The sequence below is a fragment of the Bufo gargarizans genome, chromosome 7 (genome assembly GCF_014858855.1).
Source record: "Bufo gargarizans isolate SCDJY-AF-19 chromosome 7, ASM1485885v1, whole genome shotgun sequence".
NCBI classification, from domain to species: domain Eukaryota; kingdom Metazoa; phylum Chordata; class Amphibia; order Anura; family Bufonidae; genus Bufo; species Bufo gargarizans.
The window spans coordinates 191,306,294-191,329,994 of NC_058086.1; the positions used below are offsets into that span (position 1 = coordinate 191,306,294).

At 41.3% G+C, this 23,701-nt stretch overlaps 1 protein-coding gene across 2 annotated transcripts in view; it reads left to right on the forward strand.

Moving 5' to 3' along the window:
• The window catches only part of PTPRG (protein tyrosine phosphatase receptor type G), a 470,827-nt gene that overhangs the window by 215,158 nt on the left and 231,968 nt on the right, over positions 1 to 23,701 (forward strand). For both annotated transcript variants that reach the window (XM_044300597.1, XM_044300598.1), the window contains exons 3-4: positions 8,497 to 8,676; positions 16,955 to 17,103. In XM_044300597.1, coding sequence (XP_044156532.1) covers positions 8,497 to 8,676; positions 16,955 to 17,103 — 329 coding nt within the window. The remainder of the gene's footprint in view (positions 1 to 8,496; positions 8,677 to 16,954; positions 17,104 to 23,701) is intronic.

Sequence of the window (23,701 nt, forward strand, 5' to 3'; positions counted from 1 at the left end):
ACACGACGAGGGGGCGTTTTTTTGCGGCGGCTACCAGCAAGTAGACGCCCTACTTGCTGGTAGAGACCTAATTTACATATTATAAAAGTTCGTTTTTATAAGAAACTGCTGAAGGAAAGTAAGTAACACCATTATATTTTGATATATCGCAGTATAAGGAATTTAACTAGCCCAAAAAAAAAATATGACTTTAGTGGGGTGACAGAAGCCCTTTTTAATCATGATTTTTAATAGAAAAGTCTCAAGACTGCAATGTGCAGAGTTAATGGTGGAGGCTGGTGGTTTGCAGGAACAAATAAGATACCCTATAAAAAAAAATACTAAAATAATTAGACTATGGATATTATAACTGCAAGACTTTCCACTTCTGCCCTAGTCATGTATCTGAATACCTTGGCTTAAGCTGATCGCATGCATCAGATAAATGTTGTCTGAACTTGCTGATTTTGGCTTGATGGGCAGGCCATATCCCTACTCTTCTGAAGGCAGATGTCCTTACTGACCCTTCTCGATGTCTTAAAGTTGTTTTCTAACCACTTACAAGCCATGGTCTATAATCTGGATGGAGCTGTTTTAATTTTGACGGTGGGTTCCAGCTCCAGAGCTCCAGTAGAACAGCTGATTGGCGGGGTCTCATATTCCTGCCAATCCGATAATGGTGGCTTATCCCCAGGACCTGTAAAGAGTTGGACAACCCCTTTCAGCACACAAGGCAAATGTCCCACTAGTCCCTGCCCAGCTAACCTCCTAGTGTGTGAACCTGTAAGCATGATTAGAGACCAATCACCCATGTCCCTCTGAACCACGGCTTGCCTATAGGTCCAATATAATAGTCACCTTATATTTGGGGGACCTATCTAACAGGAAAGGTTCTTCAAAAGTAGACAAACCCTTTTTAGTGCAAATTTTTTTGTTTTATACCATCTGCCTGCATTGTGTAGACCCTATTCTTGGGTGCCACCTGGTACATGTTCTTATGGTCTGGGTGATTATAATCAGTATAGATTTTATATAGTGTCTTACTTTTGACTGAGGCTTTGGGCTTCTCATAACTGATGTAATTATCAGTAATTGTATCAAGCAGCTCGTTGCAGCCACCAAACTTGAATGACTCAAGCCCGACTCTGCGGCACAATTAGATTCCCTCCCTGCTATGTTCAATCAGAGATGTCCTAAGGCATCAAAATCTGACTTTTCATCTTCATTTCTCCACCTCTCTGAATCCTTTTGGTGTATCGCGGCTCGGTACGTATCAAGGTCACGTTCTTGTTGATCTAAGGATTTAATGAGTCTTACCTCTTGCACTTTTTGTTAGACCTGGGCAGCAATATTGACAAGTGCCAGGACTGATGTGGTAAAGAGTCCACTGGAGAGTTTACAAACCCAATGCTCGTAATGTGCTTTATGCATTTTTAATATCCACATTTAGAAGAGTGAAATGAAAAAATACAGCTGGCGAAGAACGCCTCTGACTTATTAATTGGTTCTTCCGAAGATTGTGGGGCTGTGGGATTTTAGGCATTAGTCAAGTTTTGAATATTGTTTCACACACTGAATGTACAAATGTTACTCCTGGTTATTCCATACTTTTTAGGTATTTCATGATATCGTCAAATTTTGCTGTTTTCCTGGTAGCTCCCAGGCTGCCGTATAGCGCTGCTACCTACCCGTGTATGTACCTGTACACCTAAAGGGATAGACCACCATTGAAAACAGTTTTTGTTCCTTTATCCCATTTCCTTAAACAACGTTGCATATTGTATCAATTTCAAACCTCCCGTCATTTCGTGCATGCAGTTCTAATACAGGTCTATGCGCTGCCATAGCAACAGACTGCAAGCAAACACTAAGTAGTCTGATCTTGCAGTCCTATTGCAGAAGGATCTTCTGTCCCTACTTCTTTCTGATCTATCAAATTTGGTAATTTGGTAAGAATTTAAGAACAAATGGAAGGAACAATGGACTTGCAGGATCAGACATCAGACAACATGGGTTTTGTTTGTTCTCTGTTGCCAAGGAAACATATAGATCTGCCTAGGCGGCGTTACCACAAAATTGTAGGACCTTTTTAGCGAAGACTATTTGCAAAGTTGCTTTCTTATTTTAAATGCATTGGGACAACTGATCCCTAGAAGGAGTTTGCCATTCATCGTCTTGGAACTTATCGGAGTCTATTGGAGAGTGTCTTTTTACTTTGTGAAACTTTTCTTATAGAGTTGGGGAAGGTTCCCATGCTTCATCGTTGTAGGATCTGTTCCAGTTCTAGCCCCTTATACATCTCTCATGTCAAGGGTGTTTAAATTGAGCCTTAAAGGAGCACTCCAGTCAGACTATGCAGTAATTATCCCAATATAGGTCCTTAAGAGGTGGAGCATGACACAGCTTTAAAACACAACAATAAGTGCATCCCTGGGCTATGCTTCTATATTATACACTGGCTAACTTAATGCTTCAAATTGGAGGCGGACTTACCAAGTTCTTGTACTTTACCCTCTTGTGTTATTCGGACTCTCTTACATCTGACAGGCACATGAGTTAAATTTTAAATTGTTAAAGAAATGATTGCCTCAGTGGCAAAAAGCTCATCTTTTTTACATTGGAAAACACATTGTAATTTCGGGACCATCAACACTTTTCATGTGCATTCGTTTATCTATTTCGAAGCCAATGAATTCCATAAATGTAATTGTGCATTATCTGCTTGAGAGCATGGCGTGGTTGTTTCATTGCAGTTCAATTGATTGTATAGGAATTGTGTGAATAGCACATTAAATCTAGTTTTTCCACTTGCTACATTTTTTATTTAATTTTTTTTTTTCAAATAATAAAACACGACATTGACATGAAGATAAAAAAAAAATATATATATTCCTTAGCAGGGTTGGTCCATCTCACCATGTTAATGTCGAGATGGGACCAAGTGGTGACCTCAGGTGGCCGGTCCTTTAAACAGCTGATTGAGTCCGTGCTCTGCTGGTTCCGTAATTCCTATTGTAGTGAATGGGAGCTACGCCAGGAGTGTAGCAGAACATGCGGATTCATTAGAATGGGATCTGCAGAAACAGCGGAGCGCCGGTCGACTTTGCTGTTTCCATAAGCCCGGCCAGCACTTAGTCCCGTCTCATCTCACATAAGGGAGGACAAAAAGCCAGACATTTTTGGAGGCAATTTATCTCCACAGAGAACAAAAGGATTGGACACTTTGAACTCTAACAGCCCAGTCCTTCTTTTCCCCTGTGATCAGTTGAGAAGTCTTCCTACACATTAGATCAGGCATCCTCAAACTGCGGCCCTCCAGCTGTTGCAAAACTACAACTCCCAGCATGCCCAAACAGCCTACAGGTATCAGACTACAGCAGGGCATTGTGGGAGTTGTACTTTTACAATAGATGGAGGGCCGCAGTTTGAGGATTCCTGGATTAGATGGTTGGCCGAACCCACAGTATGATCCAGGGTCTGGGTTCACATAAGCAATTTTGCTCACTTTTTGGCTTTTTTTTTTTCTTCTAAAAATGTTATAGTAATGTTTTAAAGGGCGAATGTTAAATATGACAGCTCATGTAGAACAGACATCAATGTATGGTGGCAGGTATTTTTTTTTTTACCTTTTATGATCCTTGGGCCATTTTACTTCTTATTGGCTCAGTTCTGGAGAAGTCGGTCCTGCACAGGTCCTCATTACTCAGTCCAAAAGGTGGATGAGGCCAACCAATGCCTGGGGCCACCTGTCCAGTGCCCTATATCAGTTTGCCCTTACGCCTCTTGCAAATGAACGTATTGGTTCCGTTCATTGGGACCGCAATTTGTGGTCCCCAATTGATGGGCAACGTCCATGCGGCGGCTGGGACGGATCCAGTCCCTTTCAACTTGAATAGGTCTGTAATCTGTCCATTCCGCAAAAAGACGGAACAAGTTCTATTTTTTTTTAGCGGAACTGAAGCACAGGTCAGAGCCCCATGGAAACACTCCTTAGTGCTTTCGTGGGGTTCCGTTCCATGCTTCCTCACTGCACCGCATCTCCGGATTTGCGGACCCGTTCAAGTGAATGGGTCCGCATCCGTGATGCGGAATGCACACGGCCGGTGCCCCGTGTATTGCGGAACCGCCGTATGCGTCCCACAATACGGCCACGGGAGCACAATGGCCGTGTGCAAGAGGCCTTATTCACACAGTCAGTTCATTTTTTGGTCAGTAATTTCCATCAGTGATTTTAAGGCAAAACCAGGGGTGGCTCAAAATATAGAACAGGTGCAGATCTTTTCCGTATACCTTATGTCTGTGGAGGCTTCAGTCCTGGTTTTGGCTCACAATCTCTGACCAAAACACTGACATGTGAATAAGGGCTTACATGGGAGACTATACTAGTACATATATTCCCTTGCAAATTTATTATAATCAAATCATTAGTATTCATGTCTGTTGCAATAATAATAAAATAAAAAAAATTATAATTTACCGAAATTAATTGCAAAACAATTAACCCCAATGTGTAGCATCTCGCATAATAGAAGCATTTTTATTGGATATGATTAATTTTCTCTTCTGTAAGTTTACTTAATAGCCTTGAACTGCTGAATGTTGGAATTGAATTAACATGCTGTTATTTCATTAACTTAACTTTGTCGATCATTGGGCTCTTTAGGATATTTATTTGGCGTATATAATGTATGCGGGAACTTTGTCTTAGCGAAGCTCTTCAATCATCTAAGTGCGGTCAGTTGGCTTTGCGGTTAGCTGCTTCTCTCTAAAATGGGAGTTGACCTATAACGTAGAATTCTGCCAATTTTGGCAATCGAAAGAGCGTTAAATGAAACCATCCACTTCCTCTCCCACCCCCCTTGTAATTGCTTACAGTAGTCTAAATAAAAGTGGACATGACTTCCCTTCCATGTAAACACTCGGTGGCACACAAGTCTATTTTCTATAGAAATCCCGCAGAGAAGACCGGTTTATTCTCCTGATCAGATCGATCTTCGCCTGGGGATTGACTGAGAGGGCAGAGTTAGAAAAAGGTCTGCAACTTGCTGATCTTTTTGGCCTACTGCAGAGAGGGCGAGGGGGGAGGCTCCTGCTGCAGCCAGTTGTCCTACAGACAGACATAGGAAAGTGAGGAGGAGGAGGGGGGACATGGCTGCACTCCAGAGGCACCAAACAAATTTCTGTATACATGTCTCAAAGGAAGAGATGAGATGAAGGAAGGACATTTGGGGATTTTTAAGCTTTAAGCTTCATAAACTTGCCTATTCAGGACTCTGAAACCTGATAGAAATATTTTAGTAAGATTTTTCTGTCCTTGAAAAGCCATTTGTTGTGGTGCCATTAAAGCACAGGAACCTCACGGAATGAATCTGTATATTCTCTCCGTGAACTTAGGGTTGAGTTGAGGCCCTTCTTGTTGATATAAAATCATGATGTGCTGTGGTATAAAACCTTTTTTAAAAAAAAATAGAATACCACTTCTGTCCGGAGCTAATGCCGCATGCTTAGTGTTCTCCACAGAACGTCGTTCTGTGGGTGAAAGCATCCTTTAGACAGATGTAAACTCTTTCTCTTGAACCTCCTGATCCTTCATGCCTTCAACATTATACTCTGTACTGTAAACTCAAGGTACAAATAAAGCATTGCCCTCGTATTGTGCTATCCATAAAGAGGTGGTCTGACTTCATACCTTTGGAATTATGTTTCTCTGAGGTTTTTTTTAAATTTTTTTTATTTTTTCTATGTCACTACATAAAGAAAAAATGAATTATGGCAAGCTGGCGATTTGGAGCTCAATAACCAGAGAGCCTACTTTTATAAAAAATTAAAAAAAAGTTATGAACATTATCAATGGAGACTAATGATCTATAGGAGAAAAGCTGTGTGTTGGAGTTGCAAAGGTTATCGTATAGTCAGCTTTTTTTTTTTTTCCCTGCCAGCCTTATACATCAGATTAAATTCGGCCAACGATAATAAAAAATAAATAAATAGTACAATCAATTCACAATGGCCGACCTCAGTGAAACCGACACCTTGATCAGCCAGATTAGTCTTGTATGTTATTCATGGGATGGTTTGTAGGAACGTTTCCACAGTTGACTGATCGGTTGCAGTGTGACTGATAAGTCTCTTGTGTATGGCATGAGACATTATGCAATCCTTTTATGACCAGTGGAGGTCTGACCTCTGGGAACCCCACTGATCCTACAAATGAAAGGATACACCCTGCTGATTAGCGCTGACAGTCTTTCCCTGCACGGCGGTGCCCAGCCATCCGCTTTCTAGGAGAACATCAGCACAGATCCATTCAAGTTTAGAGTTCCGTTGTTCTCTGGAAAAACCTGAAGGGAAAAACGTCTTAAGATTGATGGCAGTCTTAGAGGTCGAACCCCCACCAATCTTAAAAGGGCGGCGTATCCTAGTGGTATACCTCCTTTACTTTATGCAGTTGGACTACCCCTTTAAATTAACAGCAAAAAATTCATAGCAAGACATGAATGCCTCCTGCTGTGCCATGTAATTAATCTTGAGCTCATTTCAGTACATGTTCATTTAATTGGACTTTTTGTGTAATATCCGTTTTTTTTTCCCGCCGCTAATTAGGGACATTGAATTAAAGTAAATTATCTGATATTTCTGTACAAGGTTTGTCCACTTGTGAACTTTAAAACATCCTCCCTGCCCTGTGATCCGCCGTCACTGCCTCCTGCTTTTAGTCCATTGTGATTCCCAGTTTCCGTCTCGGTGATCTGAGGACACCGGTTATTGGGCTCTTATGTTGTCTTTATATACTTTGAATTGCAATTTGGCAGGATACAATGCAGCAGAATTACATGATGTTGGCAAACAATACAGTATTTGCTACAATTCTCTGCTTTGGCTATCCTCCAGGTAAGTACAAAATCTCGGTACAGGTATGAACCTGATACACTTGTGTTCTCAAATCGTGAAATGCAAAATCTTAATATTCCCTTTTGTATGGTCTCGCCGACGACCATCAAAGCGGAGGATCTGCTATTATGCACAATTTAACAGCAGTGAGCTGCTGACTTATATTTGTGGACAGCACGGTGGCTCAGTGGTTAGCACTGGTGTCTTGCAGCACTGGGGTCCTAGAATTAAAATCTGACCAAGAACATCATCTGCATGGAGTTTGTATGTTCTCCCTGTGTTTGCCTGGGTTTTCTCCGGGTTCTCTGGTTTCCTCCCACTCTCCAAAGACATACTGATGGGGAACGTTGATTGTGAGCCCCATTGGGGACAGTGTGATGCTAAGGTCTGTAAAGCGCTGTGTAATATGTCAGCGCTATATAAGTGCATAAAATAAATAAATACATTATTCAAAACCTAGAACCTGCACGACCCAACTTTGTAATGCAAGTAACAAAAAAATCTGAAGAGCACTCTTGGAAACTCTGATACACTAGGTGATGGCTAGTGGCGGTGCATGAAATTCTTGGTGTTCCTTTCAACCTCCGGTTAATGCAATGCACCTCAGTGGAGGAGATTTGAGCAAAACTGGTCTTAATGAATTTTGGAGCAGTTTCCCATAGTATAAAAAGATTCAACAAAATAAAAGCTGCTTAATGATTGGTTGCGATGTACATCTTCACCATTTTTCATGTGCACCAGGTTCCCCAGTGCACAGTGAAACCATGCGAAAATGTCTCCTAGGCAGGTGGTCTTCTCAAAGAAGATTGCCAGTATGCATAAAATAATATGGTGGACCTCTAGTCAGGGCCAGAGGGTGGTCTGAGAGGTATTTTGAGCTCCTAGTGGTTCTGGATTAGAAAAACAGCTTTTTTCATGCAGTAGTATATTCACCAGCAATCCAGCCAACGGATGTTCTAGGTGGAGATTCCACTCCAGCAAGAGTAGGTAATATATAGAACTAAAACGGAAAGCAATCCAGACGGAAAGAAAATTAAAATCTCCCTTATTTAGAACATTAAAAAGTCACGGGTAACGGTAATGACTACAAATGACGCATTTCGATCGACTAAGCCATCTTAATCATAACATGTTATAATTGGAATCGCTTAGTCGATCGAAAACATGTCATTTGTACTAACTATGCGTTACCTGTGACTTTTTAGTGTTCTAATTAAAGGAGATTTCATTTTCATTCCTGGTGGAGCTGGATTTTCATGTTTTGGTTCCTCCTTTTTCCACACCTGTCCACAGGTTGTGTTTTGTATTGCCACTAATACAAGGTCCTATCATTGAGGTACAGCTGCATTACTTGACTTGGCCTATGGACAGGTGTGGTGCTGTGCCTCCATCCTGGACAACCCTTGTAGCACTAAACCTAAAGTTGATTTTATTTATGCCCCCTGTTCTCTGCCATTGGTTGGATGCCAACTGTTGTGCTCTTTAAGGAGATGATTGACATAAGTTTCAGAATAATCCCTATCCCCATTCATCACCCACTTTCCTCTTTTCTACATGTTTGCCTATATGTTTGTGAAGGCCTCTAAAGGTTTGCTGTATATTAATGGGCGTCTTTTATTTTAATAGGTTTGTATGGACCCGAGAACTGGGTGATGACCAGCCCGGACTGCAAAGGCTTTCACCAGTCCCCTGTAGACATTGTTGATTATACTGCCAATATTAGGGATGAATTCCTGGAGCTGCAGCTGGACGGATTCGAGAACGAGTCTTCTAACAAGACATGGATGAAAAACACTGGCAAAACAGGTGACTCACTGAACTTACAACGAATAACTGATGGAAAATCGTGTACATGTGTCATGACTAAAGATTAGTGAATTTGTTGAAATTTGTTTCTGATCAGAGAGACAGAAAGAGACTAGTATAGTACTCTGGGTCTCTAGGCCATTTCTCCTGTCATCAGAAATAATTAACTTTCATATCCTTTTTGTTAGGAAAGCTAATTTGAATATTTTCCCAAAAGCTGCACAAATTAGATTTCCTAACAAAAAAGATTAAGTAAGTCTTTCTGATGCCAGACAACATTAGACATACTAATTTGCATATCCCCCCCCCCCCCAAAAAAACAAAACAAAAGGAGCAATGTCTAGTCAACAATAGTCATCATATATACTAAGTGGTCTCCAAAATAGAAATACTACCCAGCCAGAGGTCCCCCAAGGCCTCTCAACTAGAAAAGCTTATGCTATCTGCTTTGCTCTGGTAAAGCACCTTTGTTCTGAAAGAGCTATGTGCAGTTGTAAGGCTGACTTATCTATTATCATAGTTATGCAATCAGGCCTGTTTAAAATGATTAGAAGGCTGAATTGCAAGTTTTTCACATGCAAATCTTTCTCTTGATTTGCCTGAAATGAATTGCAAAATATTTGGGTATATTAAAATCCATTTTTTATTTAAATTTAGGATAAATTCCGAATTGCTAGAATTGATTTACCCATCTCTCTAGTATCTATATTTATACATACCTCCTTGTGCTTCATAGATGAATTTTACTCATTTTTTCGTACTATGTTTTTGGTGATAGCCTCAAACTGTTCAATCAATACTCTTTCTTTAATCAGATCTTTTATCTATTACTGAGCTTGTGTCCCCACGTAATGCTTCTCTGGAAAGGAGACACACAAGCTAGTTGTCTTTCCAGAAGGAAAGGAATACTGTCTCACACCAGGAATCCAGCTCTTTCTGGGTAGCTATCCTTTAACAGAGCTGAACAAAGAAAAATTTGCTTGGCTGCCTGAGAGGCCTTGGTGGCGTACTATTTCTCCTTATGGAGGATGCATGAGGTGTATCATAGGTCAGTCAAGGTTCCTCTGGGTTTCTTGGAAAAAAATGTATGAAAATTAGCACGTTTTACATATGCAGGCAACTCTCTCTCTATCTATCTATCGCTCTCCCTCTCTCCCGAAATGAATTACAAAAAAATTTTGGGTTTGGGTTTGCTTGGGGTATGACTTTTTGTGAAATTCATACCAAACCCGGATTTATTCGCTCATCCTTAGTCACAAGCAAAGTCTTTTCTGTTTTTCTGAGACATTAATTAATATTTAACTCCCATTGACCTCCATGGAGAGCTCACTGTGCGTGGATTTTACCTCTTGCTTTGAAAAAAAGGTGATAAAATCTCCTTGTAACAAGATTTCAATAAGTTTGAAGTGGGGACACCTACTGGTCACAGGGAAGTACTACACCCCATCCAACCGCCATCGTGAAGTGGACTAGCATAACATTACATTGCAAAAATCAAATTTATTATATAATGCACTTCTTAAATAAAATGTCACAGCAATGATATAGGACATTAAATTGGTTAAAGTGGAGTGATACAGGCAGGTTTACCGCTCTGCTGCTCTATTTCCGCAGATTGCATTCTTTGTCCATACACCCTATCATTCACTTGCATCTGCCACATAAATCACAGCTTGCTTATCTGTGAGTAATGAAATGCTAGGATTTTTATTTAATATACACCCAAACAAAATGATCTGGATTCAAGCACTGTGTATAAATTCTCAGAAACCACCAAATCCTGCTTTTAATACTCTGGCTTCTTGGCTTGGCACCCAGACATGGTATCATTCCAAGGCCTCGGACGCCTGAGCCTTGGTCATGATGGACTGCGCTCTGATTAAATAACGGCATATAGGATGGTTGTCAGATCTAGATGTAGCTATATATCTTCTCTTTTTGATACATTGCACTTTAAAGGGGGTTTTATGGTAAACAATTATCAATGTGCAAAAGTTAGAAGTTGTACATCTAGACTGCAGGGCTATAACAAGTAAGCATGGGGTGCCCAATCCATCAGGACACGTTACTCTAGGTTCTAGTGTTTTCCTCCTTTTCTGATCTCCAAATTCTGCATCTCACCTTCCACCATTTATAGTTGCCACTAATTGCACCTTACCTCTGAATATACGGTAGTTGGGCTCCCATACTTGCTGACAGCTGCTATGTCTGCTTCCTATTTGCATTCATGCATAAAACACAGCATTTATGTATTCAATTGTGTGACCACAGTATATGATAGAACTATGACTGTCCTGGAGACAGGATCAAAAGTGGTGCAAGTCACATTATAATGTTTATATATATTTTTTTCTTACCCCCTCCCCCATTTAATGTATGCACAGCCACCTCACCATTCATTCCTACTTGGTTGGAGTATCTCTGCTCTCTTGATAAGCGGGGGGGTCCCAGAAGTGAGAAATACATACAGGCAACATACAAGCATATGTTGACTTGGGTGCAGTAGCTGAGCTCTGATGGCTCAAGCTGTCTTCAGTGAGAATACGGAGAGGTGGTCATTTCACAGGGACACGTGCAAGGGGTTTTCCATAGAGATTAAAAAAAAAATTAGGGCAAGAAAATCATAAAATTAAAGTAGAAGGCTTGGTCACCTCCACCAATTCCAACTGCTCCCATTCCAATACTGCTCTCCACTTTCTGTCCCGGCTGAACACTACCTAAATGCCAGGAAGAACCGGCAATAGTCATCTCCACCAATTGCTGCCTTTCCAACTTCTCTCCACTTCCTGTCCTAGCTTGCCATGGCAGAAATGCCAGGGAATGTCCATCACTGGTGGCTCGCCTTTAAGGACAGTGATTGGCTAAGCATGGCCTTTGCTGGTATTTCTGGTGTATTGAACTGGGGTAAGAACTGGAGAGCAGAGTTGGAACCACAGCAAGTGGTAGTGGTAATGCAGACTTCCCGGCATTTCTGGTGTGTTGAGCCAGGACAGGAAATGGAGAGCATTGGAATGGCAACAGTGGGGAATTGGCAGAGTCAAGTGCAACTCCTTTAATGTTTAACTAATGGAATCTTGAGATTGAAGAAACAAAAATGCTATCTCAGTGCTGCAGACCCTTCATTCTCCGTATTAGTTAGGTCTTTACTATCAGACCCCCACCCATCAAATACCCTTGCCCAGTCAAAGTTTTTTGATGCTTCGGACTATGCAGGAGACTACAGAACAGCGCCCTTGACTGAAATGTTGCAGTTCCATGCACAGAGCAGATCAGGAGTAGTGTTGAGGGAACTTGTGGTTTCAAGTTCGGCGTACAAGGTTCGGGTTATCTAAGAATTCCTTTATGGATTCCGCTAGCACGGACCTTAACTTATGATCCCTAGTAGCGGAATCCATAACGGAATTCTTGGATAACCTGGACCTTGTATGCCAAACCTGAAACCACCAGTTCACTCAACACTATTGCTGTGATGGGATAAGCATCATAAGGGGGTCCCAGTCATTGGGACCTAGAGATAAGAGATCACCTACTGTCTTGGGTAAGCTCCTTTTAGTATAAAGTTAGGTATGTTTATGGAGCAGCTTGGGAAGACATCCGCATTGCTCACACTCCTTGGTAAAGCATGGCGGACAGATATACCTGGAACACTTAGCGCAGATACAAAATCCTGTAACCCCCAGGCTATTAGCAGAACATTTCAGCCTGTAAATCTTCCAGAGGTTCTTTAAATTATTTATCTTGCTACAAGTAAAATGACCTCCAAGGGTCCGATTAATCACTTACAGCTAATGAAGTATTTATACAATGTCATTAAATTCCCATTGTGCCTTCCAAGTTATCAGATCCACAGCGCAGTCCGCAGCCTCTCCCCAGAAAGTTTACATTCAATGCAAATATTTAAATTTATTTTGAGGGTCGTGTTAGTTATTTTTTCTAGTCAAACACAGAAGTTCATATTTTTGTCTCCCTGTTTTGCGCTTTGTAAATAAAAAAGGCATTAAATTATTCATTTGCCAAATGCAGCATTATTTTCTTCCTTTGCCTTAATCGCTTTGCAGGAACTTCTTATCAGCGCTCTATCCAGGTCCACTCACTCTACAAATACAAAACATAATTGTTTTGAGGGCGCTTCAGAGAGATTGTCACTCTTCTACCCCCACTGAAGGGCATAGCTGCATATCTTTAATGCTTGCCTTGCCAAAAAATATCATGGTCTTGAATTTCCTAATGTGTGAAGCAGATATTGCTCCGTGTTCCTAGCAAATGTCCTATTACAGAGCCTTATTTTCCGTTAACATAAAAAATATTGATCTATTTATTTATTTTTTACCCCTCATGGTTGGAAAATCAAGAAACCCATGCTAACCGATAAACCCGCTCATCTCTTCCCTTCTTTGACCTTGGAGGAAGTGGGGGACCCATAAGTTGAGATGAGAAATTGGTGGCATGTCCGATGACTAAGATATAAATGTCTATTGGGAATGTCAGAAAAATACTAAAGAATGAATAAATCCTACAAGTTTGCAGATTATTAGACTATCGAATGCTAAAGTAAAGAATTTCCACTATATAATTTTTTTCCCACTATAAATCTTTTCTTTGAAAAACAAGTTAAGCCAAATATGAAAATTAATCATCAGATCTGGGATATTACCAAGAAAAACCAGACACCGAGCACAACTGATCTTCTAATTGCTGGGGAGCACCTGATTGTGACGGAGGAGGAGAAATTGTTAATTAAATTTACATTTTAAGATTATGCATCTACGCAGAATTTTAAGTGTGACCTGACTAAGTTTTATGTAAAACCATTGGGTTGAGCCTCATCGGGTAAAGTTTTAATATTCTCTTTGTTACTCGAAGATACTAGACATTAAAAGGCTTGTCCCATGACAACAACCTGTCCACAGGGTACAGAAAAAGTGTCTGATCGGCGAGGGTCCAACTTCTAGGGCAGAAGAACGGAGGCCTGTGCTCCACTGTTTAAATGAAGCAGCAGCATGCATGCCCCCCGCTCCATTCAACTGTATGTGGCTGCCGGAGATGGCAAAGCTCTTTTACTCCTATGTTCTCCAACAGTTCCATGGAGTTGAATAGGACCCCCATTCTCGGCAAAGATCCCTACCAATCACCGTTGGTGCAACCCTTTTAGTCAGATGTAACCACATTGCACGTTCTGCTTGAATGGATCCTTTGAGATAAGGTTGCATAGGGCTAAGATGCAATACTAGACCTCCATTTCTTTCGATCTGTCACCGTCCCATTATCAAGAATATATGTAGAAATAAGAAGCTGGTTGCTCATGACCTACAATCCAGACAAAACCTGTTGCATCAGATTCCTGAGGTGAACATCCATCTCAGTTGAAATTTTATGGAGCACTTTTTCTCAAGACTAAGAAGTCCATGTGCACTGAATTTATTAATAGGCTCGGACCTCTTAAAAAATGCGTCCCAACTTGTGCTGTCCATGCGACACAAACTACGCCTGTTGGCGTAAATTTTAGTCATCATTTATGCCAGTTTCCTGGCGTAAATGATGGTGAATGTGCCCAGCCATGGGGTCCATCCACTTCAGGTGAGCCCCACTTAATTTTTTTAAAGTGCCATGGGAGTGGTGGAAAATCTTAAAAAGCTGCATGGATTTGTGACTTCTTGGTTAATTTTTCTAGCTTTTGGTGGGTCTATGATGGGAAACACTACAAAAATCAATGTGGCCAATCTAATGAACTATAAAACGTGTCTGAAATCCCTTAGTAACTGATCTTCTCACCAGAGTCTATTGTGTATGTGTGGTTCTAGAATAGTCATTTAGTCAGATTCTCCTTTCCAGTTTTCAACCATCTTTTGTCAGTCTCGTGAAACTGATTGGTCTTTTATTTTTAATCTTTTTGTGGGGATTGACTTTTTTTTTTTTTTTTTTAGTTTTGCTCAGTGATCTTTGTTGAACAATCACAGGACCTAAATCAGATCAAAATATCAGAATCATATTGATCTGACGATCAGCGAGAGTCCGTCCTGGGATGTGCGGCAGAGTCGAGCTCCACCATTGATCAGGAAACATTCTTTTTAGTCTAGTGATCTATCAGATGCATCGCTATCTTCTGTTCACCTGATGCTGGAAAGAAAAATGCGTGGGGTGGTTAGAGCTTGTTATGTGTTTCTATACATCAGTTATACAAAGCACAGGCTTTAAAAGCATCAATCATGGAAGATGAATTCACAAAGCTTCTACGTCTTTCATTTATCCCTCTCCTCCATCTGCTTCTCGTGTTTTCTTTGCCTCATCTTCTCCTGCAGGTCCACTAAGTTGTCTTGGCTTACTGTAATCATACTTCATCCACATGTTTCACAATTGCTATCTCAAATTGTTCAGTAACTTGAGGTCCAGGTTTATTGGCCTATTCGCTTAAAGGGGTATTTAAGGATAGGTCATGAATATCAAGTTTGGCAGAGGGGTTGTTTTTAAACACAACACGACTGTCCAGTCAGATATTTTGGGGTAGCTCAGCTTCATCCATTTGTGTAGTGAGTGGAGCTGATTACTGCAGCACTTCAGTCACCATCTCCCTCCACCACACGTTGGATGAACTTGTGTAGTTCTGACGCTGACTTCCGGTGCCAGAGTTACCCTGAAACAGATGATTGATTGGAGTGTGGTGCGTTAGACCCACGCTTACCTGATATTGATGGCCTATCTTAAGGGTAGAACTTAAGTATCAAAGTCCCTTGAAAGGAATACTTAACCTAAAAATGATTGACCAACCCAGGGGGAAAGTCTACTTTTTGTCAGTCTGATCAGTTCTGAAGCTGATCCTGCAGATTTCATTTCTCGCTCATCTATTCCATTTTCAGCTGGGAAATAGTTGACGGGATGGAGCTGAACTCTTTGTCCTCCTGCTGCACCCAGTTCTCTTACTTCCAGACACAGGACAGTATTAAAAAGGAGAAAGCATGGCTGAGCCCCTGGGTCACACAGAGATGTCTTTATATGTTTCTAAGTTTTATTTGCAAATGAAACAAAATAGGATCCGAGGAGATTGAGAGGAATATCTAGGATATTTAACTTTCTTCCATTTTGTGTGTTTTATTATGTCTTCCATTTAGACCGTAATCTGCAACCTCCGAGACTCCAGCTGTTGTAAAGCTACTCCCAGCATGCTCCGTTCACTTCTATGGGAGTTACAAGAACAGGCGATCAAGTGTGCATGCCGGGAGTTGTAGTTTAACAGCAGCTGGGGTGCCGAAGGTTGCGGACTCCAAGAATATTAAGTTGTGTAACGATAGAAATGTGAAGCAAACACACCTCTGTACTTGGTCTTCTCCCGAAAAACGGGCTAATCAATGAAATCTTAACGTAATCTTACCTACTCTACTGTTGCGTGTTCTGTTTTTTAGAAATGCAGAACCATCACCACCACATGGCTTCTTGACATAAACTGCAGCCATGACATTAGTGTGAATATATTCTAATTGAAGGTTGAGTTATGGCCATTCATCCTGTTGCGCATTAACTGGATGGACCTTCTTCTCGGCTGATCAGATGGATGAGGCTCTTGTAACAAAGATGAGGGGGAGGTGGATGGGGAGCCTTCTAAGTATAAAGGCGAGTTAGGCTACTTTCACACTCGCGTTTTGGGCAGATTCGTTATGGATCTGCAAAAACGGATCAGTTACAATAATACAACCGCATGCATCCGTCATGAACGGATCAGTTTGTATTATCTGTAACACAGCCAAGACGGATCCGTCATGAACTCCATTGAAAGTCAATGGGAGATGGATCAGTTTTCTATTGTGCCAGATTGTGTCATAGAAAACGGATCCGTCCCCATTGACTTACATTGTGTGCCAGGACTGATCCGTTTGGTTCGGTTTCGTTAAGCGGACAGCAAAACGCTGCAGGCAGCCTCCAGAGCGGAATGGTGACTGATCGGAGGCAAACTGATGCATTCTGAGCGGATCCTTTTCCATTCAGAATGCATTAGGGCAAAACTGATCCGTTTTGGAACGCTTTTGAGAGCCCTAGACAGATCTCACAAACGGAAAGGAAAAACGCGAGTGTGAAAGTAGCCTTTGTCGTACTACCTAAATGTACAGACCGTAATACACAATCTCATTTCAGACAGCCATAACAAATCTGATCCTGTGCGGTGTGCATATGTGCTAATGCTTCATGTTCTCATTCAGTTCCTCAGAAAGGACAATTTTCTAAAAATTGGTTTATGACATGCGCCTTCTGACAAGGTTTTTGTTTTCCTCTCGCTTTTCTCCTGCAGTTGCCATTCTTCTGAAAGATGATTATTACATCAGCGGTGCAGGGCTGCCGGGCAGGTTTAAGGCAGAGAAAGTAGAATTCCACTGGGGTCAAAGCAATGCATCAGCGGGCTCCGAACACAGCATCAACGGCAGAAGATTCCCCGTCGAGGTGAGCGCAGACACGTGGTTGTATCACTAAATGGCCGTCACTCACGATATAGACAGCAACTGGGAAGCCTTGTCAGATGCACTTATTAAAACACGTCCTGGCTTCAAATGAATTTTGTAGTTTTGAAATCTGAAATCCTATTTTTCTATTCTCCATGTACCGAGGGATTCATGAATTATGATGATGGTGCAGGATGCCCAGAAGCACCGCAGCTGCTGTTGTGCCTTCATTTCAGTGGTATAATGCCATACAGGGCTATGAAGATATGCCACACGTGTGTATATTCCTAGCGTATATAATAGTCTATATTAAATCCCAGCTGCTGCAGAATCTCTTTCTGAAGAGGGAGGGGATGGGAGTTTCAGGTCGACATCTCAATGACCTGAAGCCTCCTCTCACAATCTTCAAGAGGCACAACTACAGTGAAGGTTTTTAGGGAGATTCTCTAGGAGTTGAGTCAGTATACTCACCACAGCTGCTTCAGAAACTCTTTCTAAAGAGGGAGGGGCAGAGTTTCAGGTCAGTATCTAAATGACCTGAAGCCTCCTCTCATCTTCTCCAAGAGGCACCACCACCATGAAGGTCTTCTTGATTGATGTTTTGTAGGACCTGAGTCAATATACTCACCACAGCTGCGTCCGAAACTCTTTCTAGAGAGGGAGAGAAGAGCTTCAAGTCGGTATCTAAAGGACCTGAAGCCTTCTCTCATTTTCTCAAAGAGGCACCACTACCGTGAAGGTCTTCTCGAGTGAAGTTTTGTACTGTACTTAGTCAATATTCTCACCACAGCTGCTGCCTTTCAAAGGAAGCAGGGCCACCGTGAAATAAACCATTCCACGTGTAAAATTAAAGACACAATATGGGCCCATAAAAAATATCTTTTATGGTATTGAATTACAAATCCATAATGTAGTTGCATTCATGAAGCTGAATACTTGGCACAACTGCTGAAGAACCTCTTTGAGAGGAGACAGATCACTTTAGGAAAAAATACCTTTCTGTACAGCACTTTGGCTCAGCGGCTACAAAACCTCTTTTAAGGTGAATGGCTGGAATTTGCACCGGAAATGCACACTTTGGATTTTTTTGCAGAATAGCACCAAGACTCCACTGCAAATCTGCAACAGAATCAGTACCAGTTATATGTGGACTGCATTGCAGAGAGTCAAATCTGCAGTAATAAATTGAATTGTTGTGGATTTAGAGGGGTTTTCTGAGACGTTTATACTGATGACCTTTCCTCTTCATAGATTATTGGTATCTGATCGATGGGGGTCCAACACCTGGGACCTCCACCAATCAGCTGTTTGAAAAGACTCCTTTGCTGGCAGTAGCGCCATGACCTTCTCTCAGCTGACCAAGCGCAGCACCGTACGTTGTATAGTGGCTGTGCTTGGTATCATATTCTTTTCAATGGGCAGTGTAACTGAAGACGTGACGTTGCATGGTCTAGGCTGAGCTGTGAGAAGGCCGCGGCACTACTGCGAGCGCTGGTGTCTTTTCAAACAGCTGATCATCCCGAAGCGCATTTCTTTGTAGCGGACTCAATGACTGGGAGCAGTGATCATGCCACCCCCCATCATTGAACCCCTCTGATGCCTGGTTCATCGCTGATTGCGGCATCTGAGGCTACCATTTAGGCCTTTCAGGGGTTAATCAGGGTAAAAAAAATAATATATAAATACCTTATCCATCTGATCATGATTGAAGACACCGCTCAAAATCTTGCACAATGACGTGATATAATCATCGTGCTGGCTGGCACAGTGACCTCATATGTCACTGCGCGCGAGATTTGTTGTGATGTCTTCAATCAAGAGGGTCTCTTTGCACTCAAATGGATGAGGCAAGTGTGTATTGTTTTTGTTTTTACCGCCATGTTGAGGAAAATTCATTCGTTACCATGAAGCGTGAGGAAATTCGGCATCACAGGGAATCAAATTTTTCTTAAAATTCCAATCGATGTCCATACGTTTGAATTCTATTCGCTCAACACTAATCGGTATAAATGTCTCCGAAAACTTCTTTAATATCCACAATGCGGGTCAATTTGTCCAGAATGTATGTGATCTTTCTTAAAATCTCATCCACTCTCCAATAGGTGGCAGAAAACCCACCGCGTTTCAGTCCCGAAATTAAAATTCAGGGGTCTGTTGTGAAGCTTTGCAGCGAAAAATTTTCAATTTTGTAAAACCAAGCTCTTTGGTCTCTATTTGTTGTTTTAAATTTGCCCTAAAACCTCAAGAGTGCAGCAGTGTGTGGCCTCGCCCTTGAGGCATGGCACAGTGCAGGCTCCCTTGTACGGAGCAGTACCCCCTTGGATAATTGGTGTGCATGTAGATTCGGTGTACATTATAAAACTATTGGCGTTTTCCATTCTGTATGTGCTCCACCCTAATTAGGTCTTTCTCCTTGTCCTTTCCTCACTCGCGTTTTGGCTCTGTCCTCGTGCCACTTAAAAGCAAATGTGCCATGAATTTAATTAGGAATCCAGATGTGTACGAGTGTCCATTTGTTCCAAATCACATCCTCGGGGGCATAAAGTAGGAAAGGAAGAAAGGGACGTTTTAGCTGATTCACCACAATTCAGTTTCAGAAATAGTTTCTGTAGAAAGTAAATGCAAACCCAGCGAAACTTGGTATGTCAGATGTGTAATGCATTAGCAGGTCTCTGGCTGCTTGTAAATGCCGGACATCTGTCCGTTGTTTGTACAATTATGTGCCTGCGTCTGTCCATATTATCATGGAAGATCCCATCAGAATGCTTTACAGGTAACCGATCCTGCAGTCGGGTGCAAACCCGTGTCCATTATTAGCCCCCCCATGTGGAGAAACATGAAATAGTGTTAAAGGATATTGCTGTCTTGGCTAATAAAGCTTTTGTACCACGCAGCAAAATGCAATTCTACATTTTCTTTCCAAGTCCAATTTTAAGATCCCTTCTTGCTGTCATTGTGCATTTTCAGTGGATGCAATCTGTCCTGTTCATGTGTTGGGTGCAGAGGTGCACTCTTCCTTACAAGAAGCAACTCCGATAACTGTAGTCTGTGTCACATGACCAGGATGGTGTTATATATCCGCTGGAATTAAACAATGCAGATTCTAATTAATTGACAGCAAGCAGAGATCATGAAAGCTAGATAGATTCCTTTGTTTTCAGGACTCAAGCATTTGAGACATCGGGCAAATTTATCAATGATTTTATGGCATCCCCTCCCACGTCATCACTAAAGTATGTCTTTCCTGGAGCGCCAAAGCCTTTTCATCCAGGTGTCAGACCTGATCAAACACTGGTAGCCTATTACAGTATCGGTATTTAAAGGGAAGGTGTCATCAGAAAATTACATACAAGTTTTTTTTTCTATTTTGTTCGTCACTAAATAGAGAGATAGAAAGGGATATATATAATGTATAGAGAGAGATATTTAAGAACTCTTGCAGTTTTCACTCTGCTCACTGAGCCTCATAGTAGGCTGACCCTTCCTGTTCACTTTATTATCACCACAGGCAGAATTGCAGAGAAAGGTAACAGCTATATATTGATTATACAGAATTATCACGTGCAGAAAACAGAATTAAAAAAAAATAATTTCCATCCAAAAAGTAAAAATAGACTACAAAAAAATATATATATATATATCTCTATCTCAGTATCTGGTTTTAATTGGTTAAAAAATACAAGTGATAGGAGAACCCTTTAGATCCCTGATCATTGTAGACCTAGGACTCCAGTGTGTAGTCCTGCTGGCTGGTACTTTTTCATACACATAAGGACTTCTCATCATTGAATAAGACCCGGAACAAGAAGGAATTTAATGAGTAACTAAACTGAAAAGTAAACTTTAAATGCACAGCGAAACATGCGCTTTAGGGAGGCAAATACAAAACTCTATTAATAAAGTATATTACTAAAACTGTTATTAGGGTATTAGGGATATCTTAAAAATGTATTCAAACGTTTAGTTAGTCAATAAACAGGATATTTTCTCTACAAAACTATATTTTAGTCTTCTGAGCTCCCCCTGCTTTATATTCTGCTGCCCACAGAGAAGACCAAGACTAATCAAGGTTAGAAGTTCACTTGAAGTGCTGCATCGGTATTATTTTTTTTGCATACATTTGTTTTGTTGCTTTTTTATGCATTTGCAATTACATTATTATCATCGTTTTAAGCAGCAAGAACACGGCCATACTCTATTTACGGGCAAGTCAAAGTAATTTCTGCAAGCAACCTGCTCACCAACCTGCTGTTTTTCTACATTAAGTGACCCCATCAGACATTGAAATATGCAAGCATTGTGATCAGTTTTCTTTTGTTCCCGTAGCATTATATGGTGTTGTATAAGATTAGAGTTTGAGTTTTTTTTTTCCCCCATTATTGCTGGATAAGTGTGTCTGGAAGATGCCTGGTGGGAGCGGTGCCACAATGTAAATAATTATGTGGTTATTTAGACCAGAATCTGTTCTTGAGGGGCTAGCATAGAGATCTTGATTGTTCTAAAGAATATGAAGTATCTTTACTCACCCAGCTGTACTGGATGGAGAATCATTACAAGACAATGAGAAGCCATTTCGGGATTGTTGTCAACCTTGATTGACAGTAGTTATAACCATATTTGTGACTGTCGCTGAGTAACAATGCGGCATAGGAACATCTGATGATTACAATTGTGCTAACATTTGTATTTGTAATGACACTGGTGTCTAATGCTTACTGGATTATATCTTAGCTTTGCAAAAGCTTAAAATATATCTGTAAAGCCAAATCTGGATCCAGGAGTTCTGAGCGGGTAAGATTAGGATCAAAACTCTACTGGAGTTATAGGTTGTTGGACAACTGCAGTTCTCCCACTGACCTCAACATCAAGCAAAGTATCCCCAACCCTGAGGGATTCCCACAGTTAGGAAAGTATTACAGTTCATCCTTGGTGCACTTGTCCAGACTTCTAGATTAGTTCAGATGGTTTAAAGCAACCTATAGCCATTAGATAGCTTCTTAAAGATTCTTTCAATGGATCATGTTTCTTAACATGTGTTCTTATTAGAAGAAGGGTCTGGTATCTGTGATCACCTAGTTATGGTTTTCACAAGAACTTGCCTAAATGGTCTGGATCAGGTGTTGGCACAAGACACCGTCCCACACACATCTTGGGAATTGAGATGGACCCTATCCCATCCTGACTTCAGTAGACCGTAAGACCTTGTAATGTAATGTTCCCAGGTAAGAGTCCTCATTTAAATGATACTCTATTTCTATTTGGATTCATGGTTCTAGGGAGAAAATAACAATAAACATCACACAATGGAACTGTGTATCCTGTCGAACTTGTTTTTAGTGGGCATATTCATTGTCCAAACACCAAATATATCTGAGACTATAGACATAGGATTAGCTAGGCAGCCCAGAGGGTGGTCCAGACTCTCCATCATGAAATTTAGAGATGCCCTATATTCAAGTAACCATAATGCTAGTTAAATTGTATATATGCTAAAAGATGTTTGGCCCACCATTACAATGGCGGTGCATGGCTGCCTCTGTCCTGTGTCTACAGGCACTAACTTCCTGTGTATAAATGATGATGACCATCGCTCATTGCGTCTCACCTCAGTTGCAGTACTGCAAGGGTTAATATCTTCTCTTGCTCTGTGAACTGCTGCTAGGCTGTTTCCAATTGCTCATCGGCCTGGTCTATATAGCTGTGTGGCTAAAATCAGTTTCTGGCCTCAGCAATTTGGTGTCTATATATCTTGTGTATCTTGCTATAGCCTGTAAAAGAGCTACAATCTGTTTGTCTGCCTATCAACCTACCTGTTTCCTGGATCCTGACAGTCTGCTGCCTGACCTGTGCCTGTTCACCGTACTGATCCTGTGCCCCTGCCCTAAACTTTGGACTGTTTCACGGATTTAATGAAAATCTACCAGCCCTGCTCTCTGCCGGTTTCCTGGCTACATGTATTGCCTAATCCCTCAGTGATTAGCACTTTAGCAGCGCGGATCTGACTTTTTATTGTGTTTTATGTTTGAGACTTGACCTTCCTTATACAGACCCGGCAAACCACACTGGGACTATTCCAAGAGGTGGAGGCCTTATGGCTCGCCTGCAGTAAAGGCTAGATCCCCGTACAGGGTTTAAAGGGTGAAAATCGGGAGACCACCAGGATAACACCTTCTGGACTAGCCCAAAGTCAAAATGGTTAGTTGGGACAATGGGTCCACAACCACTGTCCATAACACCTCCTCTTGTGCTTAGGAGGTCTTTTGTCATGCCACAAGTTTCCATATGGATTGAATCCTCTTCCTTTCTTTGATAGAACTTGTTTGGCAATGTAGAACCCACCTGATTATCAGAAGTTCTCAGTATCTCCCTGGGAGTGGGTGGAGGAGGCAGAAATTTTAATCACCATTTTTCAATACTCAATTTTCTGAAGCTCGACCAGTCACATGAAGCTTGACATTATACAGATCATTTCTCTGCCGCACAAGAACTAGCAATCCTCTTTAATACACAAGCCCATCTCCTTTGCAATCAATAGTAGTGTAATACGATGAAACCTTCTCCATTGATCTATAGGTAGAATGTTCCTTGGGTCGATCATG